Here is a 22,835-nt window from a genome sequence, read left to right as displayed (position 1 = left end):
TGATTTCCAACACAACCATGTTTGCCGTCTCTGAAAATTAGGGCAATGGTATGTGGGTTACAGTTTTAAGCAAGAAAAAGGAATATAAAATTGACATAATTGCCATGGGGAAATAAATGGCACTTACTCATGCCATTGAGTAAAAGGGAGGAAGTATTTGATGGTCATTATGGATGCACTGAAAAGAGGCACATGGAAGCAGAGTAGTATGGTACAAAAACAAGTGGGCTACTTGATGGCTCACTGAGTGAACAATGTTCAAAGGAACCATGTCATTGGGCACTCTCATTTTTCTCTGGCCCTTATTACATTTTTTTTCCCAAGATAATCTGATCTTGAGTTACAAAAAGGGTTGTTTGTGAAGTGCAGAAGGGTGGGTATTGCTTCTAGAGTTGCCAGGGCAGAGCCACAAGACCCTTGCTGAGAGCTGTAAACCAAAGAGCAACTTTTTCACTGTTATATCTCAGCATCCACTTCAAAGAATGGGTAGCACGTACTGCTTAACACAGCACAACCCGAGTTTGCCCCATTTTGTGTTATTAGTATATTTTCCCAGTAGTGTGAGTTGTTGTTTAAACCAATACAGGCTCTGAGTCATTAATACCACAGACTTCTTCACTGAACAAACAGCCTCTGAGAATGTATTAATTTTGTGTTTTCCACTGAATATGAAATATTTCTCCAATTTGTCCATTTTTTGTCCAGAATTATTATAAATAGTTTTTCATAGATTTATCAAAATGGTATTTTTTTTTCCTCTTGAAAGGCCAAAGTGGAAGATTTGGTTTTATGTCAGTGTAATGATAAAAATTCTAATATAAAAATGCTATGAAAATTATATAAGGGAAAAAGAAAATTAAACATGGGAAAACAAGATCTTGGTAAACCCTTGCAAAAAATACTGAGTCACAATTTCCCTTGTTTTCACTATCTTACCCCTTTCTCCATTTATTCAGACCCTTTTAAAAATTGATTAGCTGAGGCCACAATTTGTACTCTGGATAGGCTTCTGAATTCAGTTATTCAGGTTGAAATTGCCCCATATCCATGTGTATTATTTACAGATACATGTATAAAAAAATATGCTAACTGCAATGTATCAGGTGAGCCATTTGCAGGATTTGATATTTTTAGAGTAGTTGGTGCAAACAGATATTTTATGGTTTTGAGTACAGTTTCAGAATTCGGTTTGATTCTTCTGTGCAATTCTACAATCAGTATTTTCTTAAATTTCACTACATCTTGATATGTGAATCTTTCCTTTTAGGAGAAAACAGCATGGATGTAAATTAATCTACATTTTCATCAGTAAAATTATAGATGTAAGGTTTAACTAATTCAGTTCTGCTTAATTTATTTCGAATTTGAAAGAAAAAAGAGAGCAAGAAGATTGCCAAAGAATGTTCTTTCAGTACAATATGGTTTTAGTATTTCAACAGACAAGTGCAAATAAAATGATGTGGTGGTGAAAAACAACTTCAGCTGAGCTGTTTCAGTAACCTGGGTACCCCAAAAACCTTGGCTGTATTAGGGGTTTATAAGTGTTGTGTCAGACTTTAGGTTTATACAGTGCAGGAGTTTAACACGGGGTCCAGTCTATCTTGTTATATTTCCATAATTTTTTCCAGATTTTTTGTTTGTTGAGATAGCAAGAACAACCTGGAAAATGATGCAGACAAATCTTGACAAATATTTTAAACAAAGTACTTTTTAAACTGCATGGACTTGGTTTAATGCAGTATAAACATGGAAGTCAATACTAAGAGTTTCTGCCTATATAAAGGCAAACTGCACAAAAGTTGCTTGGAATTTATACACATAGTGATTTAGTTCTGAATGCTTTTGGAATATGCTGCTTCTGGGTTCTCCTCCAGCTTCTGAGTGCCTATACAAATATTTTTGAAAAACTTCTCTGGCATTTAAAACATGAGTAATCCTTAAACCTTTAAAAATAACTTATATTTCTAGCAGTGTTAGTGCCTCCTAATGAGAAAATGAGAGAACTGTCAGCAAGAGGGAGATTTAAGAAGACAGATTTTTTTTTTGTAAGCTGGTAGAAGGACACTGAATATGTGTTCAGCCATTCTTGTCACTGGAAGAGGCAGACACGCAGTGCAGGTGAATTTGATCTCAATCTGCATCTCCTTCTAAGGATCTTTAGTAACTAATTCCAGGTGTCTGCTCTCCTCTTCATGGTCCTCAGCCTCTGTGCTTGTTAACTGTACAGTCTGTGCCAGCCTTGCTTCTGCTGGAACAGATTTCATACAGTGAGCTAACAATGAACAGTTTAGTTAAAGCACACTGACAGAGTATGTACTGGGGATCTGCTGAAGAACTGGCTCTCTGTGTCCTGCCGGATGGGCACAGAGTTCCTGTCCATATATATGGCAGTATTGTATATGTCAAGGTTTTCAAAGTCTTGGCTCTTACATACAGCTGTTGAATAGACCACAAAGAACCAGCCTATGGAGACAGATAGAGCAAAACATCAAGATGATCAACTGAAGATAAAACCCCCAATTCTTTCCTTTCAGAAGGCCTGTGCCAACCTTACTTTCTGCAATCTGCCTGGCAGTGTGAATGAGTAGCAACACTTGTTTTGATGCAGTATTCAGTCTGCCTGTTTAGGTTTTTTATTCAATACAGTACTAAATTATGGTAAAAAGAGTGGTATAAACATCACAGCTGTTTGTAGAGGTTTCCAGACAATATAATCGCTCAGAGGGTTATTGTCCTCTGCAGGAAATAAAACAAAAAAAGATGCCTTTCTTGAAGACTTTTTAATCAAAATTAAAACCTACCAAAAGAAGCTTAAGCAGTACAGAAGGAAATAATTTGAAAGAAACTGGTCTCTGTTCTGTTACTGGTGAATTCAGTCACTTGGAACTTGTTCGTTTTGCTTGGTTTGGGATTTTTTTTCACACATGTTCTCCTTTAAAACCATAGTATGGAGTTCAAAGACAACCCTAAAAAAATTATTTATAGGAGATTTTTTTACTCTTATAAATAGACAAAAAATATATAGAAAGAATGCTTTTATTTTGCAGTAGGGTTTTGACAACTTTTTTTCCTAAATAATGTGTTTCCAGGTACAGTGTAAGCACTGAATGAAGAATTAGTAGCATTTCTTATAAGTGGACTTTTTAGCTGAGAAATTTTTAAGTAGAACTTTACTGACTTATGTAACCATAAGGTTATGAGTTCAAGTTAAATTCTTGATTAATGTCATTGATTTGGTCTGTGGCTTCACCACATAAAGGGAGTGAATTCATTTTGAGGTGGTGAAGAATTGATAATGCTTTGAAAAAATGATAGTACCATGATTACAGAAGTGAAGATACTGCAAAAAAATATACAGACTTGTAAGAAAGAATCTTAATCAACAGAAGTTGGCCAAACTCAGTCTCAGTGCAAGATATCCTACAGCTCTGCCAAGGTATAATGGAGTAAACTTTCTGGAAAGAAATCAGAGAGAGATTAGTTGGCATTGCTAGTGAAGTATTGCTTTACTTCAGTGTTACAGGTATATGACATACAATATATGTTTCAGAATTCCTATACTCTGCAGGTTGCTGTAGTACCTTAGATTTAAGAGCATTTCCGAATACCTCTGTGATTTTTCATGTGTTAAAAAACTAAGCATGTGGGAAAGTGTTTTGAAGAATCAGGGCATAATTTTCCTTAATAATACAATTGATTTCTAAGGGACTAGTTATGGAGAAAAATTTGCTCATCTTGAGAAAAGGGTGGCAGAACTCTGCCTAATAAATAAAATTTTGGAAAAGACACTGTTTTTTTATAGTCTTTTCCCTTGACAATCTAAGATTGTTCCTTATAATGTTGAATGCTCTATTTTTTAGCACTGTATTTAATTTAGTTGTAAATGACTCAAACTGTGGTGCTTCTACCACTTCCCTAGTCTATATCATAAATCAGAATTTGCATGTGTTTCTTTGTTTGGTATTGCTCAATAAAACAAATAACAACAGATCTGAAAAAGAGGTCAGAAAACTGCTTATTCTTAATTTATGTGAATGATTGTTTATCTCAGTGTTATGTTTAAATGCATAATGACTTCTGCCACAAGAATCTGCCACAGATTGTATTTGATTAATGAATACCATTATTTGCTATTGGCCTGAAATATTTATCTTTATCTAAATTTTTTTTTGAGAATGGGCAGTTTTAAACTTAGATTAAGCACTTCTGTATAATATCTATTTCTACTCCTAGACAAATCACCCTTTTATTCAATAACATTACTATTCCAAGCTTTACCAAGTAATTTCCCAGTAATATAGTATAAAACTGTTTCACTGTCTGAAACAATCAACTTCTGCACAAAAATCAGTTGAATAGAAAAGAAAGAAATCATAAATGTGTTGATAATATGAGACTTAAAATGAGTGTGTACATTTTTGTAAGATGAATAGTTAGATGTTCTTGCATTGTGTTTTTCTAATGAGTACCTTTGGGTATTGGTCAAATTCGTCATGTCTTAATTGTTAGTATCATGAGGATGGAGTTACTCTTCCTATTTATATTTTCCTTTTTTCATGAATTTACAGTTCAGCAGTCTAAGCTTAGAAGGAAAATAAACATGAATTAATTTTGCCAAGTGATTCTAAAACTCATTTTAATTAGTCCCTTACAATCTACAGTTAACCTTGATTGCATTTCATATTTTAGTCTTTCTCGCTTTGTATAAGGAGAAAAACTCCCTATTAACAATGTTAGTACAGTGGAAGAATAAAATGATACATCTTTCTACATTAGCAGTGCAGTTCGTTTTTCCAAGATCCTCTGATCAAAAAGTCTTGATATGTCAATTTTGCTAAATTTTGCCATCTACCTTAGGTATAACTGATTACATTTCTTGATCTAAGGATTAAGAAGTCAATGAAAAAGTTATCTGAGCTGAAAGAAACTCAGTCTTAGAAAATGTTAATCTGTGAATTTCATTACGTCTGATTCTGCTTACTGTATCTGACTATTAATACTTAATTCTTGATGCATAACAGATTCTGAAATTTAAACAAAAAAATGTCTCTGCTTGTATAAATGCATAGATCTTAGAGCTCCTGTAGGCAGAAAATAGCTTCACAGGGATAAATTGATTCTCAAGCAGGGAAATATATTTTCCCACTTATGTCCTACCTTGTTTAAAATCTTACCAAGCTTTGCATTTGCAAATTCCACTCTTGGAGAACAATAGTCCTACTCCCTTGGAAACTGATAGAAATTTTTGTCTTAGTTTTAAAAAAAGCCCATAGTAATAGATCAGTTTGTATGCTATTTCTGAAGACTTCTGTTCTTTATATATATATAAGTCTAAAGGTAAGAAATTCCAGTCTAAGACCCAGAGTCTTCTTCAAAACTTGATGACTCTGCAAGAGGTCCTGGGCCAATACCACATGGTACAAGACAGCTATCCAGTGTGAGCCGTGGCAGGAGAATTGTTTTCAGACTCCATCAGTGATCAGATCTCCCCCCGGTGTCACACAAAAACACTGTACACAGATGGTGCAGACAGTGATGTTGGGTTCACATGTCAAAAGTCTTTGCAGCTGAAAGGCACCAAGGTTCTCACATATGATTGGCACATGAGCTCTATGGGGAAAACCTCTGCTCCTCCAAATGGGATTACAATAGAACTGCTGCTTTCCCAACATGTATTCTATACTTGGGCAAAGTTCATGGTTTGTTACTTTGTAGTTTGCATCTTTTCTTTCACTATTGTCCAGCATTTCCACCTTCACTCTCTTTTTCATTCTCAGGAGAATCCAGTTTGCTTATCAAGTTCTCTTTCTCTCTCTTTCTCTCTTTTTCCCCCATGTTTTTCCCTTTCATCCAGATGGAGTACCATTTGCTTGGTGGGTTGGCCGTGCCAATGAAAAGCATCTTTACTGGGGAGGATCTCTTCCGGGCATTCAACAATGTGCATGTGGACTGGAAGAAAGTTGTCTGGATATGAGATATTTTTGCAACTGTGACGCAGATAGAGAAGAATGGTAATAATTTTAACATGTAAATGGCAGTGTCTTTGTGATGAACTGGAGGGAGGAAGTAGGAAAGGAAGGCTTAAATCCTTTCCTGATTCACAGTTCAGGAAGATTGAATGGCTTGAGTATAATCAGATAAGAATGAAAGTCAAACTAGAATTTGGACTTCTGATTTCATTTTAAATTTCTTTTTTGAACCAAAACCAAGACATCTGGCTGAGGCACATTGCTGGGATGGGTGGTCTTCAAAAGAATATTTCCTGTTGAATGCTGAATCCAGTAATTTTATTTGTTTAAAAACTTGTTTTTAATTGGAGCATTCCATGAATAAAGATTCTGGGAGCTTGGTTCATGGGCAGACATCAGAGGAGAAAATTCAGGCATTGACAGCAAACGTCAGGTACAGCTAAACAGGAAATATATACTATTAAAAAGAATAGTATTTTTCTTATGGAACATTATATCTGTATGTGCCTTAACATTCTTTTACATTGGATCTCAAGCTTTTTAAAGTCAATAGGAAGACTTGCTTTGGCTTCTGTAGGCTATGGTTCAGTTTCCATAGGAAGTTTTAGTTACAATACAAATATTGAAACCCTTTCCTGGGTTTTGACTTTTGGTGTGCTCTGATGCTACATGAATCTGGGAAAGCCACCTCACAATCTTCTCTCATTCTCTGCACCTTCAGAGAACTCCAATCACCAAGAGATAGTTGGTGAATTTTCTAATTAATTCCTAATTGTGTTTGAGGGGACTGAAATGCCAGATGACTGTTGCTGGAAACACTCATGTGAAAACTCTCAGTCACTCTCAGTCACTCTCACTTCTGGACCACTCACAGATAGGAGCTGCTGCCCTTTCTCTGCAAAAGAAAGATATTTTAACCTTGAGTATTTTGAAAATTATGGAAGTAGACAAGAAATGTCTTGGTGTCATAGGCTACTGTGTTTGAAATAGTGTCCAAATTATCCCCTTGAAACCTTCGCTTAAAATGAGTAGAAAGGAACTGTAGAGGGTCTTAATATAAAAAAAATATATAATATATATACATATATAAAATATAAAAAAAATAAAATCAGAAATTACTTGCCACTGTAAGTGTTGGGCATTTTTGGTTGCTTGATTTCCAGACAGTGTGATTATTTGCTTGGACCCTTTATTTCCCCGGGGTCCCTATTCACTTTCAAAAATTATAACTGTAAGGGGATTACTTCAGGAAGATGTTTATGTAAATGCTGGCTTATGAATGTGATTTGTATAGAATAGGCTGACTGTGCATGTTAATCTATCTTTTCTTTAATGTTTGTTTATCAGATACACTTTTGACAAGGTTTACACATGAGCATTAGAAGCATCTGTTTTTACTAGTGTTTGGCTCTTTTCATAATCCACATTCAATTTTTCAGTGAGCTACTTCTCAAGCAGAGCAGAGTGTTATGCTGGCAGACATTGGAGTTGCAGTCTGTGACTGCAGGACTGCACCACTAGGTCATAAAAACCAATGCAAGGTGAAAGCTAAATGTAATTTTATAATGTTTCAGCTGAGTCTCCTCAGGAAATGAGACCTAAGCAAGTTATGCTATGGGTGTTTATCTCCATTTTAACTCCACACCCAATGATTTTGAATAAAAAGGCACGTTTCAAACATTTTGAAGAGAGAAAGAGAAATCTCAAAAGAATTACAAATTACACATTCTATGAAAATTTATGCCAAGCTGAGGGGAAAAAGCCAATTAAAATCCACAAGAAAGAAGTTAAGGAAGCATGCACTTCTATTAGATTTTGGAAAACCCTCATGGGAGGGAGATGTTGGAAATCATGCGTCATTAGCTTGGCAGCTCACAGAGCTAGTTGTTTCTCCTAATTTCCTGATAATAGCAGAATATGCTCAGAAGTCTCCTCCACTAAACTACCTACTATTTTTTGGTTTGGGGGTTCAGTTGTTTTGGTGTTTAATCCATGAGAAATTTTTACTTTGGTAGCATTCTAAATTGCAGGTTGCCTTTTTAAAAGCTGAAAAACCCCTGACCTTTATGAAGAGTTTCTAAACATAAGAAATTTCATGCCTCTTGAAGATTGCTTTTGTGTTTCCCTGCTAGAACACTGACCCCCTGATATATAACGAGCATTAAAACCTGAAACCTGTTGAGATCTGAACTGTGACATTAACCTGCTATACATTATAGTAGAAGGAGCAAGGCAGCAGTAGATGCATTTATTTGCCTCGGCATGAAATAAAATGGGTGCTGCAGAGTGGAAAACCAGAAAATCATTTTTGCTCTTTTTGATAAATCATGCTGCTCCAAGGTAGGAACTCTCCAGAATAGCTGGGATGTCCTTCTGAAGAGGAGACAGGCCCAAGATTTTACTTTGATTTGCTTTCTGTAGACTAAATCTTAGGTATAGAAGGAGCTACTAATTTCTCAGAGCAGCAAAGAAATTATAAACAATGGAAGGCAGACCTGACAAAGTCCTGAGCCAGGTGTTTGGCAGCACACAATGTGCACTTCTAGTCATGCTGACTTTTAAATGATATCTGAGCAGACACCTGAGCCAGCTGCTATTTTTGGGCTCTTGCTTGACAACAAGTTAGTCCCCCTGGCCAGATGAACAGGAATGTATAATTAAGCAAGCTCTATGGGGAAGGCTTTTGTATTTTTCACCTTTGTTCCTATTAAAGCATTATACTGATAAGTGTCTTCTTCCATCCAGCCTCTCATCATACTTCCAAGCTCTGCAGTATGATTACAGCTAATTCAGTCACTGCAGGATAGTGGAGCCTCTTCATGGTATTTACTGGAGAATGGGAGAAGATCTCTGATGAGGAAGCAGAGGCATAAGTTACTAACTTAAGTTTTTGACCCAAGCAAGGGATCTGGAAAGGTGTCAGACACACCTTGACTATGGTCTTTGCATGCTTCAAATAAAAAGAGAGATTCCTGACTGTTGAAAAAACTTGCTAGTTGCTGGGAACATTCATAAAAATCCAGTGGCTTCAAGCTGAAGCCAAATATAGTTCATAAAATGTTTTATTTTTCTTTTTTTTCTCTTCCCCTAAACTGAGAATAATTTACTCTTGGGACAACTTATGTATAGATGAGGCAGATTTGCAATTGTATTTCAAAACATACGCCCTGTTTCAAACAGAGGATGCATTCTTGATTCAGGCATTATTGGCGAAATGTGTTAAACTGACCTAAAGCATAAAGCATTGCTGAAATACAGACAGGGTAGTGTTATAATGAGATTGTTTGGATTCCTAAATACCTCTCCCAGGTTTTTTTCCATCTCAAGCAAAATTCTCTTGCCTTGGCAATTAAAGTCTCGCTGCTCACCAAAACCTTTCATTTAAATGGGAGGAAACTCTTCCATGCCATGGTGATGCATGACTGTCCTGAAGCCCATTTCTACTTTGGTCTCTCTGGAATCCAATTTCCACTTCAAATGAAAACACTTGAGTGAAGCCAGTCATCACCTGGAAACCTTGTGAATTTGGAGAACTTTATGGCTTTTTATTTTGCATAGAAAGACAGGCATCTCTGGAACCCTATTTGTACAAGAAGCTCAGGCATCTCAGCAAAGTGTGGTGGACAGTGTTAATTCCAATGAGTAGTTGATTGACCATCTTTTATTTCTATTCTCCAGTCTTCCTGTTCAAACTGTAGGAGTATCCTCTTCTTTTGTCTTCCAGAACAGTCTCCTTCACTGGGGAACTAAGACTTTGCCATTTCCAAAGAAACATACATTCACCTGTTTATCGTGGCTTTGGGGCACTCCACAGAGTAAGGAAACCACAGGACATGAAAAGGAAGGGAACAAAAGGAAGGTGGATACTGCTATTGTCAGACCCACTTTGTCTTGCAGAGATATACTGAGTATATCCAGCCTTGTTTGAGGAGGAGCAAAGCCACATGGAAGTGAACTAAGCCTTGCTTGGATGAGCTATATTTGTACAAAGCTGTGCCAGAGTAAGGATGTTACTGGAAGGGCTGAGGAGAGCAGGGCAGAGAAACCCTGACAAGCCCAGATTTGACAGGTTTTGTTTGCTCAGCCACTATCCCACACTGCATTCATTCCCCCAGAAGCAGTGCAGGCAACTCCACAGAGCCTGTAAGCTCATAAATAAACCCTGCCAGAGGTGACCTGGCCTGTATGGAGCTGTCTTGGATATCTGCTGTCATGACTGCATTTGTCAGCAAATGAGAAGAGCTGCCTGCAGAGAGCTGACTGTAGCAGGACCCTGAAGTGTCAGGAACCAGTTCTATTACTATCACTATCAAACTCTGTATCTCTTCTCTAATTCAGCCAAATATAAGCAATGCATCTTGCCTTCAACTGTTACAACTGTTATACAGATCATGGGTACCACAGCAATTAAAATTTATTCCTTTGGATCATTAATGGTGTGTCCTGCACAGGCCCCCAAACTTTTTCTGATGGAAGCCTTTCACAGGCCCATTCCTTGTGCACTTTATTGCCATCTGCTGATTCCATTCCCCAAATGTGTGGCAGTCATGAAAATCTGTACTGAATATCTGAGCTACTGAGGCTCTGTTCCCACCAGAGTTTTCATTAATGTACAAGAGGAAAACATACCAGTGGGGGTTAATATGAGGATAAATTTATATTTAATGGCACCACTGTTTCTACCATCTGTTAGAAAAAATATGGAAATGGCTACCTAGAGATTAGCAATTTATGATGGCTCACACTGTTAGGACACCATAGAGTGAGAGTTTGTTGAGCATGCTTTTATTGGTAGCCAGGAAGAAGAAAAATAGTTTCATAATGTTATGTTCAAAATAGTTATTTGTCATTTACAGGTAAGTCTACATCCCAAAGTATCCAGTTACTGCATTATCACCTTTAACACTGCTGCACTTGCAGAAATTTTTTTTTTCCTTTTTTAAATCAGCCCATAAATAGAACATTTGTTTGATATGTACCATACCTCATAGCTTATTGAGGAAGTCTTTTGGGTAGATGCAGACGTTAATCTTCAGAAACGGATAAACAGATGAAATCCAACTTTATTTAATACCCATAAATAAAAATTTTTCAGTGATTTAATTTAAAGGGCATCATTGGATTTGTTTTGTTTGGGATTTTCTTGTGGAAAGTACAAATTGATGCTATCCTTTATGTTAAGAGCTCAGAGAAATATCTGTTCATTGAGGGTTCTTTCCACCCTCAAAAACCTTCAGATTTTCATCTGAATTTGTGCCAAATTAAGTGCCAAGTCAGATAAGCAGAAGATCTACTTTCCAAGTTTATTAATTTCTTTGTACCATTTTCTGTGCGTACAACATTCCTTTTAGGAAAATGAATAAACCTGCCTTGATTTTTGTGAAATTGGGACTTAATTTACTTTCCTGGCCGAGGAACATCACCCCTCAAGAACATCGTGCAGGCAGGACCCTCCTGTAGTTTTCAGTACTGAGAAGCAGGACACGGTGTGGTCCAAAGGGCATGTTTGGTGGAAGTGGTCACAAAGTGCTATGTGAAACCCACTAACAGAAATATAGTGGTGGGTTTGGCTAACCAGAGAAGCAGCTGTGGAAAAAAACAGTGGTTTTAAGTGTATGTTAACTTCTAAATTAAAATACATATAAGTAAAAAGGAACTCTGGGAACAAAGACAAAAATAATCAATCTAACAAGGTTTTATTTTTGTTCAAAAGACAAAATGATGTATGTGCACATCATAGTGCAGATGGTTTCTATCAGAAAATAGCAATTTTATTTGAAAACTGTAGTACACTAAAAGTGATCCCCAAGCCCACTTCAGGCAAAAATTCCAAATGTTTTGTCCAAACCCTGGTATATTTATATTTTGTAGTGCCACAGCAGTGCCTCCAGGAAGTTATTGTACAGGTACATGAAGCCCTTTTGCTCCTCTTTCAGGAATAATGCATTACATTTGAGAGGCTGCCATAGTGTACCACACAGAGAACAAGAATTATGGTGCTTTATAAGTAGAGTCTAAAATAAGTTCAACTTTAAAAATACCAGGAATTTGAAACATTCACAGTGTCTTCAATTTTCTTGTCTGCTTTTCTTAATTGCAACATCCTAGGTGTTGACTTTTCACTAAAAAACTTAATTTTCTACCATGAAATAGTAATAATTAATGGCAACAATACTTATGTTGTTCCTGTAGCTAGTACATTCTCTGAAGGACAGAATATTTTTCTGATAGGTTTTATTTCAGTGTCTGCTTGTATGAAAATATATATTATTATATGAGGGGTTTTTTTCCATGTATGAAAGAATAAAACGCATAAAATGTGCTGTTTGAGCTTGAAGAGAAGCTTGATCGAGTTTTCCAGGCGTTAACAAAGAAGGGAAGATTCTTATAAGTTCTAGAATATTTTTCTCTCTCACTGTTGAGCTATGCTACTAAAGTTTGCTGTGACACTGGCATATAACTAATAAAAACTCAACCATAAAATTTGATATAAAAGAACTTCATGCAATATAACAGAATATCTAATAAGCAATTCAGTTTTCAGAGACATGGAATAGATATCTTTAAAATGTCACCACTTCATGGTTTCCTGTAGATATTTTCAGTCCTAGCTGTAGGAAGATACTGATATTTATTTTAGTTCTGATCATAGCTAGTAAAAAGACTGCACTGTGTTTTGAATTAAAGTAAATTTGTAGGAGGTCTCCCTAGATATTTTGTGATTTTTGAAAAATTTAAACGTAAATGCCAGCTTAGTTATGTTCTTTCCTAAGAAATACTCAAATAGTTCAGCTTTTGTTACATCTATTTCATAATTTGTTGGGAACATTTACACTAACTTTCAAATATTGATAGAATAAGCTATAGGAGTGTACTACTGACAGTCTGCCATGAAGAGATTTGGAGACCATGTATGCTTGATTCCTATATGGTAGTTTTCCTTCTGAGTCTGGATTGAAGACATCATTCTTCCTGGTGCCTGGGAATTTCATCTTTCTGCACTTTGCCTGTAGTTATTTGCATGTCAAACACCCACTGAAGTAAGAAGAAAATGTTAGGGTCAGAGAGAGTACCTCTCCTTTTCCCCTAGGCATTATGAGACAATTAGCTGTGCTGCACGCAATTAAAAACAATGAATAACAAATGCAATGTATACAGCCTTTATAAAAAAAGATCAAAATGCTCCTATATTTTTCTAACATTAATCAGAGAAGAGCACTTAGCCAAGCAAACATTCAAGGCTGTGTGACAGAGCACAGCTGCAGTGCTCATCCTGATTATTATTTCTTTGCTGGAATCTGTGTCCCTTCCCATAGCTGGAACTATATGGAGCTGTATGTTTGTGGAAGTTGACATTAAAAGCAGGATATAGGTAGGTCTGGGATCTTGCCTGGAATGTCAGACTCTCTAGCAGTGGTATCACTCAAAAAGTTAAACCTATTTCCTGAGGCATTGTGTCACACCTTCCTGGAGGAGCAGTGGGTGTACATTTGGATTACTGGCACTTTGCATATGGTCATTGTTACCATCCCCATGTACAGCATGAAGCCTTTCACCTCTGAGCAGACAGTGATCTGGGCTGTGCAGTGTCGAGGTCGAGGCGGGATGCAACACAGTTTCAAGATACCAGCTTTTTTTATTGCAACAGTACAGCTACTTTGTACAGTTCTGGGTGACACATGTACACACAGCATCGGTTTACCACTTCATAACAACTCATGATTGGACATACAGCCACATGTCTTAACACAATAGGCTAACACTCCTAACAGGAAACCTACTCTGTGTTACAGTCCTACTGTCCGTGGTTAACCCTCTGCCAGGTGTAAGAAGTTCCATCTTCGGTATCTCAGTTTACAGAGAGCCCAGAACCAGCTGGGCTTCCCCACAGTGCAGAGTTAGAGATCTGTCCTGACATTTGGTTCTTGTGAAGGATGCTGTGCCATTCCTATGTGCCCAGATGTACAGGATACCTTAACCCTGAGAAAAAGAGCTAGGAGAAGAAAAAAAAATAACACCATGGAGATGACACTCGGTAGCACTCACCTCTCTATTATCAATCAATGGAGAAATACCTCAAAAGGGCAGTTCTGCTCTGGTGAGGTCAGGGTTGTGTGCCTGAAGGACTCAGCTGAGTTCATGAAGCACAGTGGGATGAATGCACATCTGTATATCCTGCCAGAGTCAAAGCCACTGGATCAGCTTAAGGACCTGAGGGCTACCATGAAACACCACACTGCATTTTGGGGACAACAATTTGTCCAGCACACTCAGGTTAAAAACAAATCTTTTAGGAATCCTTCTTTCTTTTCTCATCCTTTGTAGCAGCCGTGGCTAAGTTAGTCGCAGCTGAAGAATAAGTCCAGCTAAGCAAACGAGAGAAGTTTGACATTGCAGTAAATCAGCCTTCAGTATTTCAGTTGCTGAAGGAAAATTTCCACTGGCAAAGGACTGATTCAGTCAAAACTCCCTCTGCCAAGTCAGCCGTTTTTACAGTGTGCAGAGTCAGTCGACTCCCAGCCATCTTGAAGTTGGATCAGTAACTGTCTGGCTGCCCTGTGCTAACTTTGCTGGATCAGGCATCGCCTGTCTTCTCCCTGCTTGGGTTAAGCACAAAGCCAGCATAAGTGCTGTTATCTGTCTCCAGCTAACTTTACAGAAATGCAAACTTGGACTTTTATGCTTTATGCACATCAAATTCATCCTCCTGAGGAAACCTGGTAGAGCCCAGTTTATACAAATGCCCATTGATCAGCATGGCAGCATTCTGCTGGGCTTCACAGTCATCCTACACAGCTGAAGCACATCTACAGCCCATCCCAGGCAGTATAATGTATCCAAATGGTGGTCATTACTGCATATGAGCATGGAGCATATAAGTGAATGTATGTGTCTTAAACAGTGTGTACTGGTCGTCATTCTCCCAGGTAATTCTGCAAAAGGTCTTTCATATTTCAATAAGCATCTATTTAAATATTGCCTTGCATAAGGCATGCTGAGAGGTTTGTCTGTGGTTAATCTGTCTCTTTCTGTTTGTGTATTATAATCCAGGACAAATGATACCGGCCTCCTTGCTTTCAAAGACCATTTGCCTGTAACTCAGATAGTGATCACTGACACAAACAGATCAAATTCTGAGGCTGCTTGGAAAATCGGCCCTTTGCGTTGCTATGGAGACAGTGAGTACTAGTCTTCTCAATTTCCATAGGTACAGAATGTTCTCTCTTTTTTTGTTATTTTTTTTTTATGGGTTGGTTTGTTTTTCGGTTTTGGTTTGCTTTTGTTGTTGCTGTTGTTGTTGTTGTTTTTTGTTGTTGTTGTTGTCTTTTTTTTTTTTAAACTAATTTTTCCTGATAAAAAGTGGCTTTCCACATGCAGTTTGCAGCTGCTGTCCTATGCCAATTAACTATAGAGAAGGGGGTTGTGTTTGCAGGGCAGTTCTGGAATGCTGCTTCCTTCAACACAGAGGCCTCCTATCTGCACTTCCCCACATTCCATGCTGAATTCAGTGCAGACATCTCCTTCTTCTTCAAAACTACCGCTGTCTCTGGGGTATTCTTGGAAAACCTTGGGATTAAAGACTTCATACGAATTGAAATAAGCTGTAAGTTTCACTGTTAAGAAATCTTATGTATTTGCCCAATTTGACAAGTGCAAAGACATATTTTCTGCTGTCTTGAGATGCCTGAAGAGGATAAGATGGAGACATAAAGACTCATTAATCTAGACCTGTCTACCTCTCCTGTCCAGAGTTTCCCTGTATAGCTTTGGTCATTTTACTTAACCTTGTTATGGCTAGGTTTATCTTTCTTAAACAAACAAGTGTATGAATATAGTTTTTCAACATTTATATTTATTTTTTTGCTCTTTAGAGAAAAAAACCTACCTGTTAGATGTACCTGCAGGCTGTAATTTTAGTTGAAAGTTGAAAAATTTAATGCAACCATTCTGATGATTACTTTTATTCCTGTATCAGTAACAAACATACCTAGTCTGATGCAGCCCTAGAATTTCAGAGGAACTGAGTGTGTATGGTACAGCTACAAGGTGAGAGTTTATGAAGGACAGGACACTAATGCAAGATAAGTCAGTAGCAGTTGTAATGTGTCTTGAATACTTGAAAATATAGCGAGTGCAATGTAACTGCCACTCAGCATATAAAGGAGAATAGAAGGAAATTTAATTAGTGAGATTTTGCCTCACTCCTGTTCTGACAACTTCAAATATTTATTAGTGATAAAAGAGTACTGTGGCTTTGACATGAAATATGACTTCTGTATTCCAAATTCTGTCAAGCTTAGGGAAAACAAACTGAGTGCTGTGCATTTGATAATATGCTTATAATAACCCCAACATAAAAATTAATAAAACAGGGCCCCAAGGCCCTTCGATTCATTAAACCAATGGTAAATGTCATGGTGCATTATCACAAGGTAATGAGGTATGATTTACTGTTAATTGCGCATCAAAGTCCAATTTGGTTGTACTTCAGTGTACTGTGGTTCATTCTCAGGGATATAGAAGTAAAAATGGCATCAAATGTAACAAATACTGTAAACTAAGAGTGAAAGCTTCTGGATGTGTGTTAAATCTGTAATCCTAGAGAAATAAGTTATTTAAAAGTTTGGGAGAAATCTTTTAAACTTCAGCTTCTCCTCTGTAGTTTAGTGTTGTGCTTCCTTGTGCCAGGTAGAATTTGCAGACTAAAGGCCTTGTATCAAGGAAGATCTACGGACCAGCTGCTTCGAAGGGAAACAGCTCTTTAGCAGATGCAGAGGCTCAGAATAGATCTTTGTCTATCCCTATGGAGCGTTTCCTATCTTAACTATCTAAGAAGCAGTTTCCAAAACTAGACCTATCCAATTTTTGAGGCTGGAAATAACAGGTTTTTTATGAACTTTCAGTCTGCAACCTTCTGGTTTTGTGATCTGTGGACCTAAGTTCTTGGTCTTCCTGGTGCATTTAGCGTTTTAGGAAGAGGAAAAATAATCAGGAGCAAGAATTTTAAAAAGTTCTAGCCTCTTTCAGGCTTCCAGCAGAGCGAGGTGGACTCCATTATGTGGCTTTTTTTTTAACTACTGTTCTGTTTTTAGGGGCCTTATTATCTCTGGAAATGTGTTACATATACAAATTTGGTTTAAGATCACAAATGAACTAGGTTTGCTCCTCTATTTTTTCTTGCTTCTTGAGTCAGACTTAGGCAAACAAATTCTTGTCGGATTCTCTCCTACCATATGTGGCCAAGTTATGTAATTGTTAAGTACCCACAGTTTGAAAGATTTAGTCAGAAACTGCTCCTTCATCCTTTCTCCTATCTTAGCACTTTTTATCCAAAATCTTTTGGTACCATTGTGTGACTTTTGTGCAGCATTTGTAACTTTTACTTCAGGAAGAGAACTGCCATTTCTAGAGCACAGTAATCGTTATGGCAAGAGCCAAGCGTAATCACAGCAGAGATCAAATAGTGAGGCTGCAGGCTTAAATTTATGTATAAGCTGCTGTGTAGGAGATGGGAGGTAAATGATCCTGTACTATTTGCTGACATAAAAGTTAATGAACCCTGTATTTATGTAAGATTTCTTGATGTCAAAACCACAATTTAGTTCAGACCTTCACTTCTTCTTCACATCTGTTTATCTATTCCAGCCCCCAAAGAGATCACCTTCTCCATAGATGTCGGGAATGGCCCCACAGAAGCCACTGTGCAGTCTCCCAGCCCCCTGAATGACAACCAGTGGCACTACGTCCGAGCAGAGAGGAACCTCAAGCAAACCTCTCTCCAGGTGGACAGCCTTCCCAAGAAGGTCCTGGAGGCACCTGCTGAGGGGCACTTTCGCTTGCAGCTCAACAGCCAGTTATTTGTAGGTAGGCACCATATAAGGGTTTCTGTAGATATCTGCAGTATTTCTATGTCCATACCTTGTTCATGAATGCTATTTTCTCACCTTTGAGCTTGCATGTGGTGACTTAATTTTGCTTTCTCTACTTCTGTTCCTTCACAGGCAACAAAAAGTAAGCCCAAACATCTGCCTTTACACTCAAAGCACTAACCATAGTTTAAACATACTATGCTTGATGGTATTTTTAGGTTCAAATACTTGAAAGGTATTTATTGCCAAAGAACTGATAGTCTTTCTTCTTGTGCAGTACAGACTGTGTCATTTGCTGTAGAAAATGTGATCTCTCTCTTTAGATGCAATGTAAAAGTCACAAATTTGTCATAAAAATTTCTGAGGCAAAGCCTGATTGAAATTATGGTCTTTAAAATCTGGTCCTTCAAATGTGCCTACCAAAACCCTTATTTGGCTACTGAGTCCATGACTGAGAGAACTGTGAACAGTTGTTTACCTAAAAGTGGTCTTTCTATGGAGAAAAAAAAAATTAAAAGAGAAAAAAATTATCTGCATATATTTTGTTTCCCTATCACCTGTGCAAAAGAAATCTGGATTGGGACTAGCTTTTGTTTGATAATATGATCATGCATTACAAGGGGAATCCTCTCTTTTTCATATTCAAACACTGTCTTTCTGAGTAATCTGCTCAGTGATGGAGAGGGCTGTATCTCACTTCTTATGCAGGGCCATTCAGGTAACTACTGATTCCTTCCTTAATATGGAATCTCTTTCTTAGCTGAAATGCTGTAGCAAACCTCAATCTGTCAATTCATTTTAATATAGTTTACTTCTGTATTCACACACTTTGATTTAAGTAGATTTTAGGGTATTTATTTGAGCTTTTTATTGTGTATGTGTGCAGTAATTACTGGGCTCTGAGCGCAAAGAAGTAATCTGTAATAAATAGATACAGCTGCATCAATGTCAGGAGTTCTTCCCACATAGCTGTTGATTTATACCTAAAATGATCTCTGCTAGACTCAGCTGGAGAGGAGCTCACTGAAGAACTCACAGAAGGGAGGCTTAAGGCTGTCACAATGCAGGGTTTCTGTTTTCTGGTATGAAGCATGCTGCTAATCACTTGTTTTTTAAATGCTACTTTAATCCTTAGAGCACGTTCTGTGGGAGGCCAGGCCTGAATTCAGTAGGGTTGGGCTGCTAGACACCTTAGAAACACCAGAGAAATCTGGCCAAGTTACTGTTTCCAGTTAGAAAAACTAGAGATTTAGTGACTGGATAGACTTTTGCAATATTTTGATTGTATCTTACTAAAAGACTAAATAGGAAGAGTTTATCAGTCATCTCTTAGATATGTCATATATACCAGCTGCCTACCATTTCACATCTGAAAAGCAGTATCTGCCTGTAAGCTTCCTTCTCAGCCTCAGCAAAATAAACAGGTTACCTGAACCAACTTTATGGTGGTTTTAAAGTGATATAATTGATGAATTGCATCATGGAAATCCATGGGAATTAAGGACCTCACAGGAGAACGTGCCAACAGAAACCCTTGTCAGCAAAGACAAATGCAAAGCCCTGCACCTGTGGCAGAATAACATCAGGCATCCATACAAGCTGGGAGTTGAGTGGATGGGTAGCAGCTGTGCAGAAAAGGTCCCATTGGTTTTGGTGAAGTGAATCTGTACCTCATCTGAATGTAGCTGTACTTTAAGGAACATGTTGGACCAGTTGATTTCAGCTGTGAATTCCAACTGATTTTACTCTAATATTTACAGAAAACTCTAGGATATAGATATTTGTCTTAGCCAAGAGGTGAAAAGTCCTCACTGTGAAAAAAATAGGTTGCATTCAGTTGTTCATCCACACTTTTACTGAACCATGAACAAAAGGGACAGAAAAACAAATGTTTTTGGGAGTGCTTTTTCAGCCCTTAACTCTGCCATATGGAATGCCAAAATTCTCTGTCACTTTCTGAGTTTTCCTAAGAGCTGTCAAAATTAGCTGGGAACCTGGGCAGCCTCCTGATTCTGACACTGTCCCTGGATGCTCCAGGGAAAAGTGGCAGAAGTCCAACAATACACAGATGTGACATAGTTTGTTTCTACTGAAGATCTCATTCCAGTCTCTAATAAAAAGCTACTGATTTAATATCTCAACCATGCAGAGTGAATTTTATCCCATCTGAAAAATAAATACATAATCAACAATGTAAATTGGAAAGAAGCAACAGCACATAATATTACTCCCTACTCCCCCTATAATCCACAACATGTTTGTCTCTGCAGTTATTCTGCCTACTGACAATGATTAAGGGTGTTTCCAGTCTTAATGTCTCTGTGTGGCAGGCTTCTGAGGTAGCTTTTTGTGTGTGGGAAGTGGAAGGGAGAAATGACTTTGCATTGCCAGTACACTCAAAAAAGCTTGGATTTTAATGAAGCCTAAAGGAGTTAGAAAACCATTTCTCAATTTCTTTTAGTGGGTATTGGATATCTAAGTGCTTTAGGCTGAATTATAATCCTCAGTCAAAACATGAATATCCTTACACCTGGCTATGTTTCTTCTCTTAATTAAAAAAAAAAAAAATGTTGAAAAGACCAACCCCCAAACAAATGTTCAGGTTACGTAATACCAAACTGCCCAGTAACAAGACAATTTGGCACATTACTTGCTCAGAAGGGGCAGGCAAAAATCATTCCTCTCGATGGACAGTAATTTTCAGCACTCAAAGTGTGGGACATCATCTTGTACAGTGCAGCTGTGCCTGGCATATCCCTGTGGTCCTGAAGGAGATGGGTCATTGTCTCCTTTCATGGTGTAGTCTGAGATGAAGTTCTGTCTTACCTAGTGCCAAAGGCATGACCATAAGACTCCATCACAGGGAGGGGAAAGGCAATCCTCTCAGGCCTCTTTGAGAACAGGGTTTGAACTCAGACTAGTAATATCAGAGAAGCAAAATGCAAATCCTGAGAAATTATTTTGATGAATAAAGCTTTGATCAGAAGTTTTTGTGCTATTCATTTGGTATGTTATGGACACTGGCAAAGTTAAGTACTTGGGTTCCTGGTTTTGTCTTGGGAGCAAGGAATGAATCCTTGAATGAACCTCCTCTGTCCTTTGTAGGCAGTTGTACCCCAGGGAGAGCAAACCCCAACAACATCTCAACATCTGAGACAGAAGGAAGGACAGGAAAAGGAGGGGTATGCTTTGTTTACTGTTATTGGTTTTAAAGGCATCTGTAGGCTCCTTGGAGGCCAGGAGGAGGAATTAATGCTGCCTAACTCTTTCTGTATCCTGTCTGCTTTGTACATCTTTCAGTTTGAGACTAACACTTGTGACTTGAAGGTCTCCTGAGGAATATCACAGCAAGTTCTCCTACTCCTGATTATGATTCTTCTCTGCCCTTTACTTTTCTATGTATCAGTTACGTAAAGCAAGGATGCTCCTAATACTTATTCACTCTGCTTCAGCATCCCCAATCCAGTTTTTACCAGCAAAAAATCAACTCATTGCTGAAATGTTAATTATTTAGCCAATTGTGTCACCAAGCTATGCTATGAGTGCCCAGTTGTGAGCTTCTTGCCCCCTCTTCTCAGATTCTCTCTCCTTTGCCCAAAGGCTCCTCAGTAAAATTCAGCTGCATAAACACCTTGCTGAAAACAGCATCGCTCATTTGACTGTCACCTCCACTCAGCACAGCACACCCTTTACCTCAGTGTTTATGGGCCATAGGTTTATCCTAAAATCTGTTTTCCTGAATAAAACATTTAGATCTCATCCACTGAATTGTCCAGCCCATCGGGCATATTTGAGTAGGAAGAATCTGCAAAGCTTGATTTGGGGAGGAGTTCTGGTTTTTTGTTTTCCATTTTTCTCAGCTTTGCAGAAATGTTTATGAAGATTAGGTCTATTCAATGGAAGAAAACTGCCCAAAATAACAAACAGATTTGCTTAAGCAATACTGTGTGGATCTAGGATCATATAATCGGTCTGTGTTAAGCTCTATACTCTCCAGACATTAGAAGAGGAGTGAGAAACTTTACATGGCCTTCCAAATGCTTTAGAGAGCAATAAGAACGTGGGTAGTGTAATAAACATGACATCTGTGGAACAGTTAGCAATAGTTTTTACTCATTCTTTATATGATACAGCTGGGATTTGTATGTGTGCAGAGAAGAGGCAAGGAAACTGTCATTTATCCTTGTAATATTTGTGGTTTCCTCCCGTGCAAAGGAAAATAAAGTAACCAGTAGCCTTAAAAGGAGAAATCACATTTCTCCTTATGTGGACATGACTGAAAATTGTGTATGGTATGTTTTGTTTTGGAAAAAAGTCTTCTAGCAAAAGGGTTATGGCTGCACAGTGCAGTAAATGCAGAAGGCCTGATTCTTGTCCTCAGAGGGTCTTCAGTATAAGTGAGCTAACATTTGCTCTCCTATAAAGAATTACTAAGAATGGCAAAAGAGAAATTTGGAGTTATTTATTTATCTGAAGAGGCATCATAAAATTAGCATGAAATAAATGTGTCTCATGCATAGTTTATAGTTCAATTACTCTAATTTGAATCCAGTGTTTCTGCTATTAGTGTTCCAGAAAGAAAAGTATGCTAGAATGGTGTTGCAGAAAACTAGAGTTCAGATGAGTTTGCTTTTCAGACTGTTACTACATTCTCTTACTTTGTAGAAGTCTTAATTTATTAATTTCAGAAAAAAAAAAAATGCTCTTCTGCAAGGGCTTATCAAATGATGTAATCTCTTATCTCATACACTTTGATATAGAACCAACTTCTACAGAAGAATAATAACTTCTTTCATACTACTTTTGCAGGAGAATCACCAATAAAGCTAGCATTTCAGAGTCTGCAAATGCTGATAACTCCTGAACCACAATTAGATTTTCCTAGCAGCAATCAAAATTGCAGTATCTTTAAAAGCAAAAACACTGGCACCTACCAAACAAAGCCTATGATAAGAAAAATGGTTATATTTTCATAGAGTAACAATTATAATTATTA

At 37.7% G+C, this 22,835-nt stretch overlaps 1 protein-coding gene across 1 annotated transcript in view; it reads left to right on the top strand.

Annotated features, from left to right (window-relative positions):
- Window positions 1-5,854: 5,854 nt before the first annotated feature.
- The window catches only part of LOC114055682 (contactin-associated protein-like 5), a gene marked incomplete at its 5' end in the record, with an annotated part of 53,494 nt that continues 36,513 nt past the window's right edge, over window positions 5,855-22,835 (top strand). The window contains 4 exons of the mRNA XM_027880073.1: window positions 5,855-6,011; window positions 15,021-15,148; window positions 15,403-15,573; window positions 17,616-17,834. Of these exons, the coding sequence (XP_027735874.1) occupies window positions 5,855-6,011; window positions 15,021-15,148; window positions 15,403-15,573; window positions 17,616-17,834 (675 nt within the window). The remainder of the gene's footprint in view (window positions 6,012-15,020; window positions 15,149-15,402; window positions 15,574-17,615; window positions 17,835-22,835) is intronic.

The sequence above is a fragment of the Empidonax traillii genome, unplaced genomic scaffold (assembly GCF_003031625.1).
Source record: "Empidonax traillii isolate 1590-97213 ecotype Southwest subspecies unplaced genomic scaffold, ASM303162v1 scaffold5:size3517227, whole genome shotgun sequence".
In the NCBI taxonomy this organism is placed as follows: domain Eukaryota; kingdom Metazoa; phylum Chordata; class Aves; order Passeriformes; family Tyrannidae; genus Empidonax; species Empidonax traillii.
Note: the sequence above shows the minus strand (reverse complement) of the source record. Positions and strands in the feature narration are given on the sequence as shown.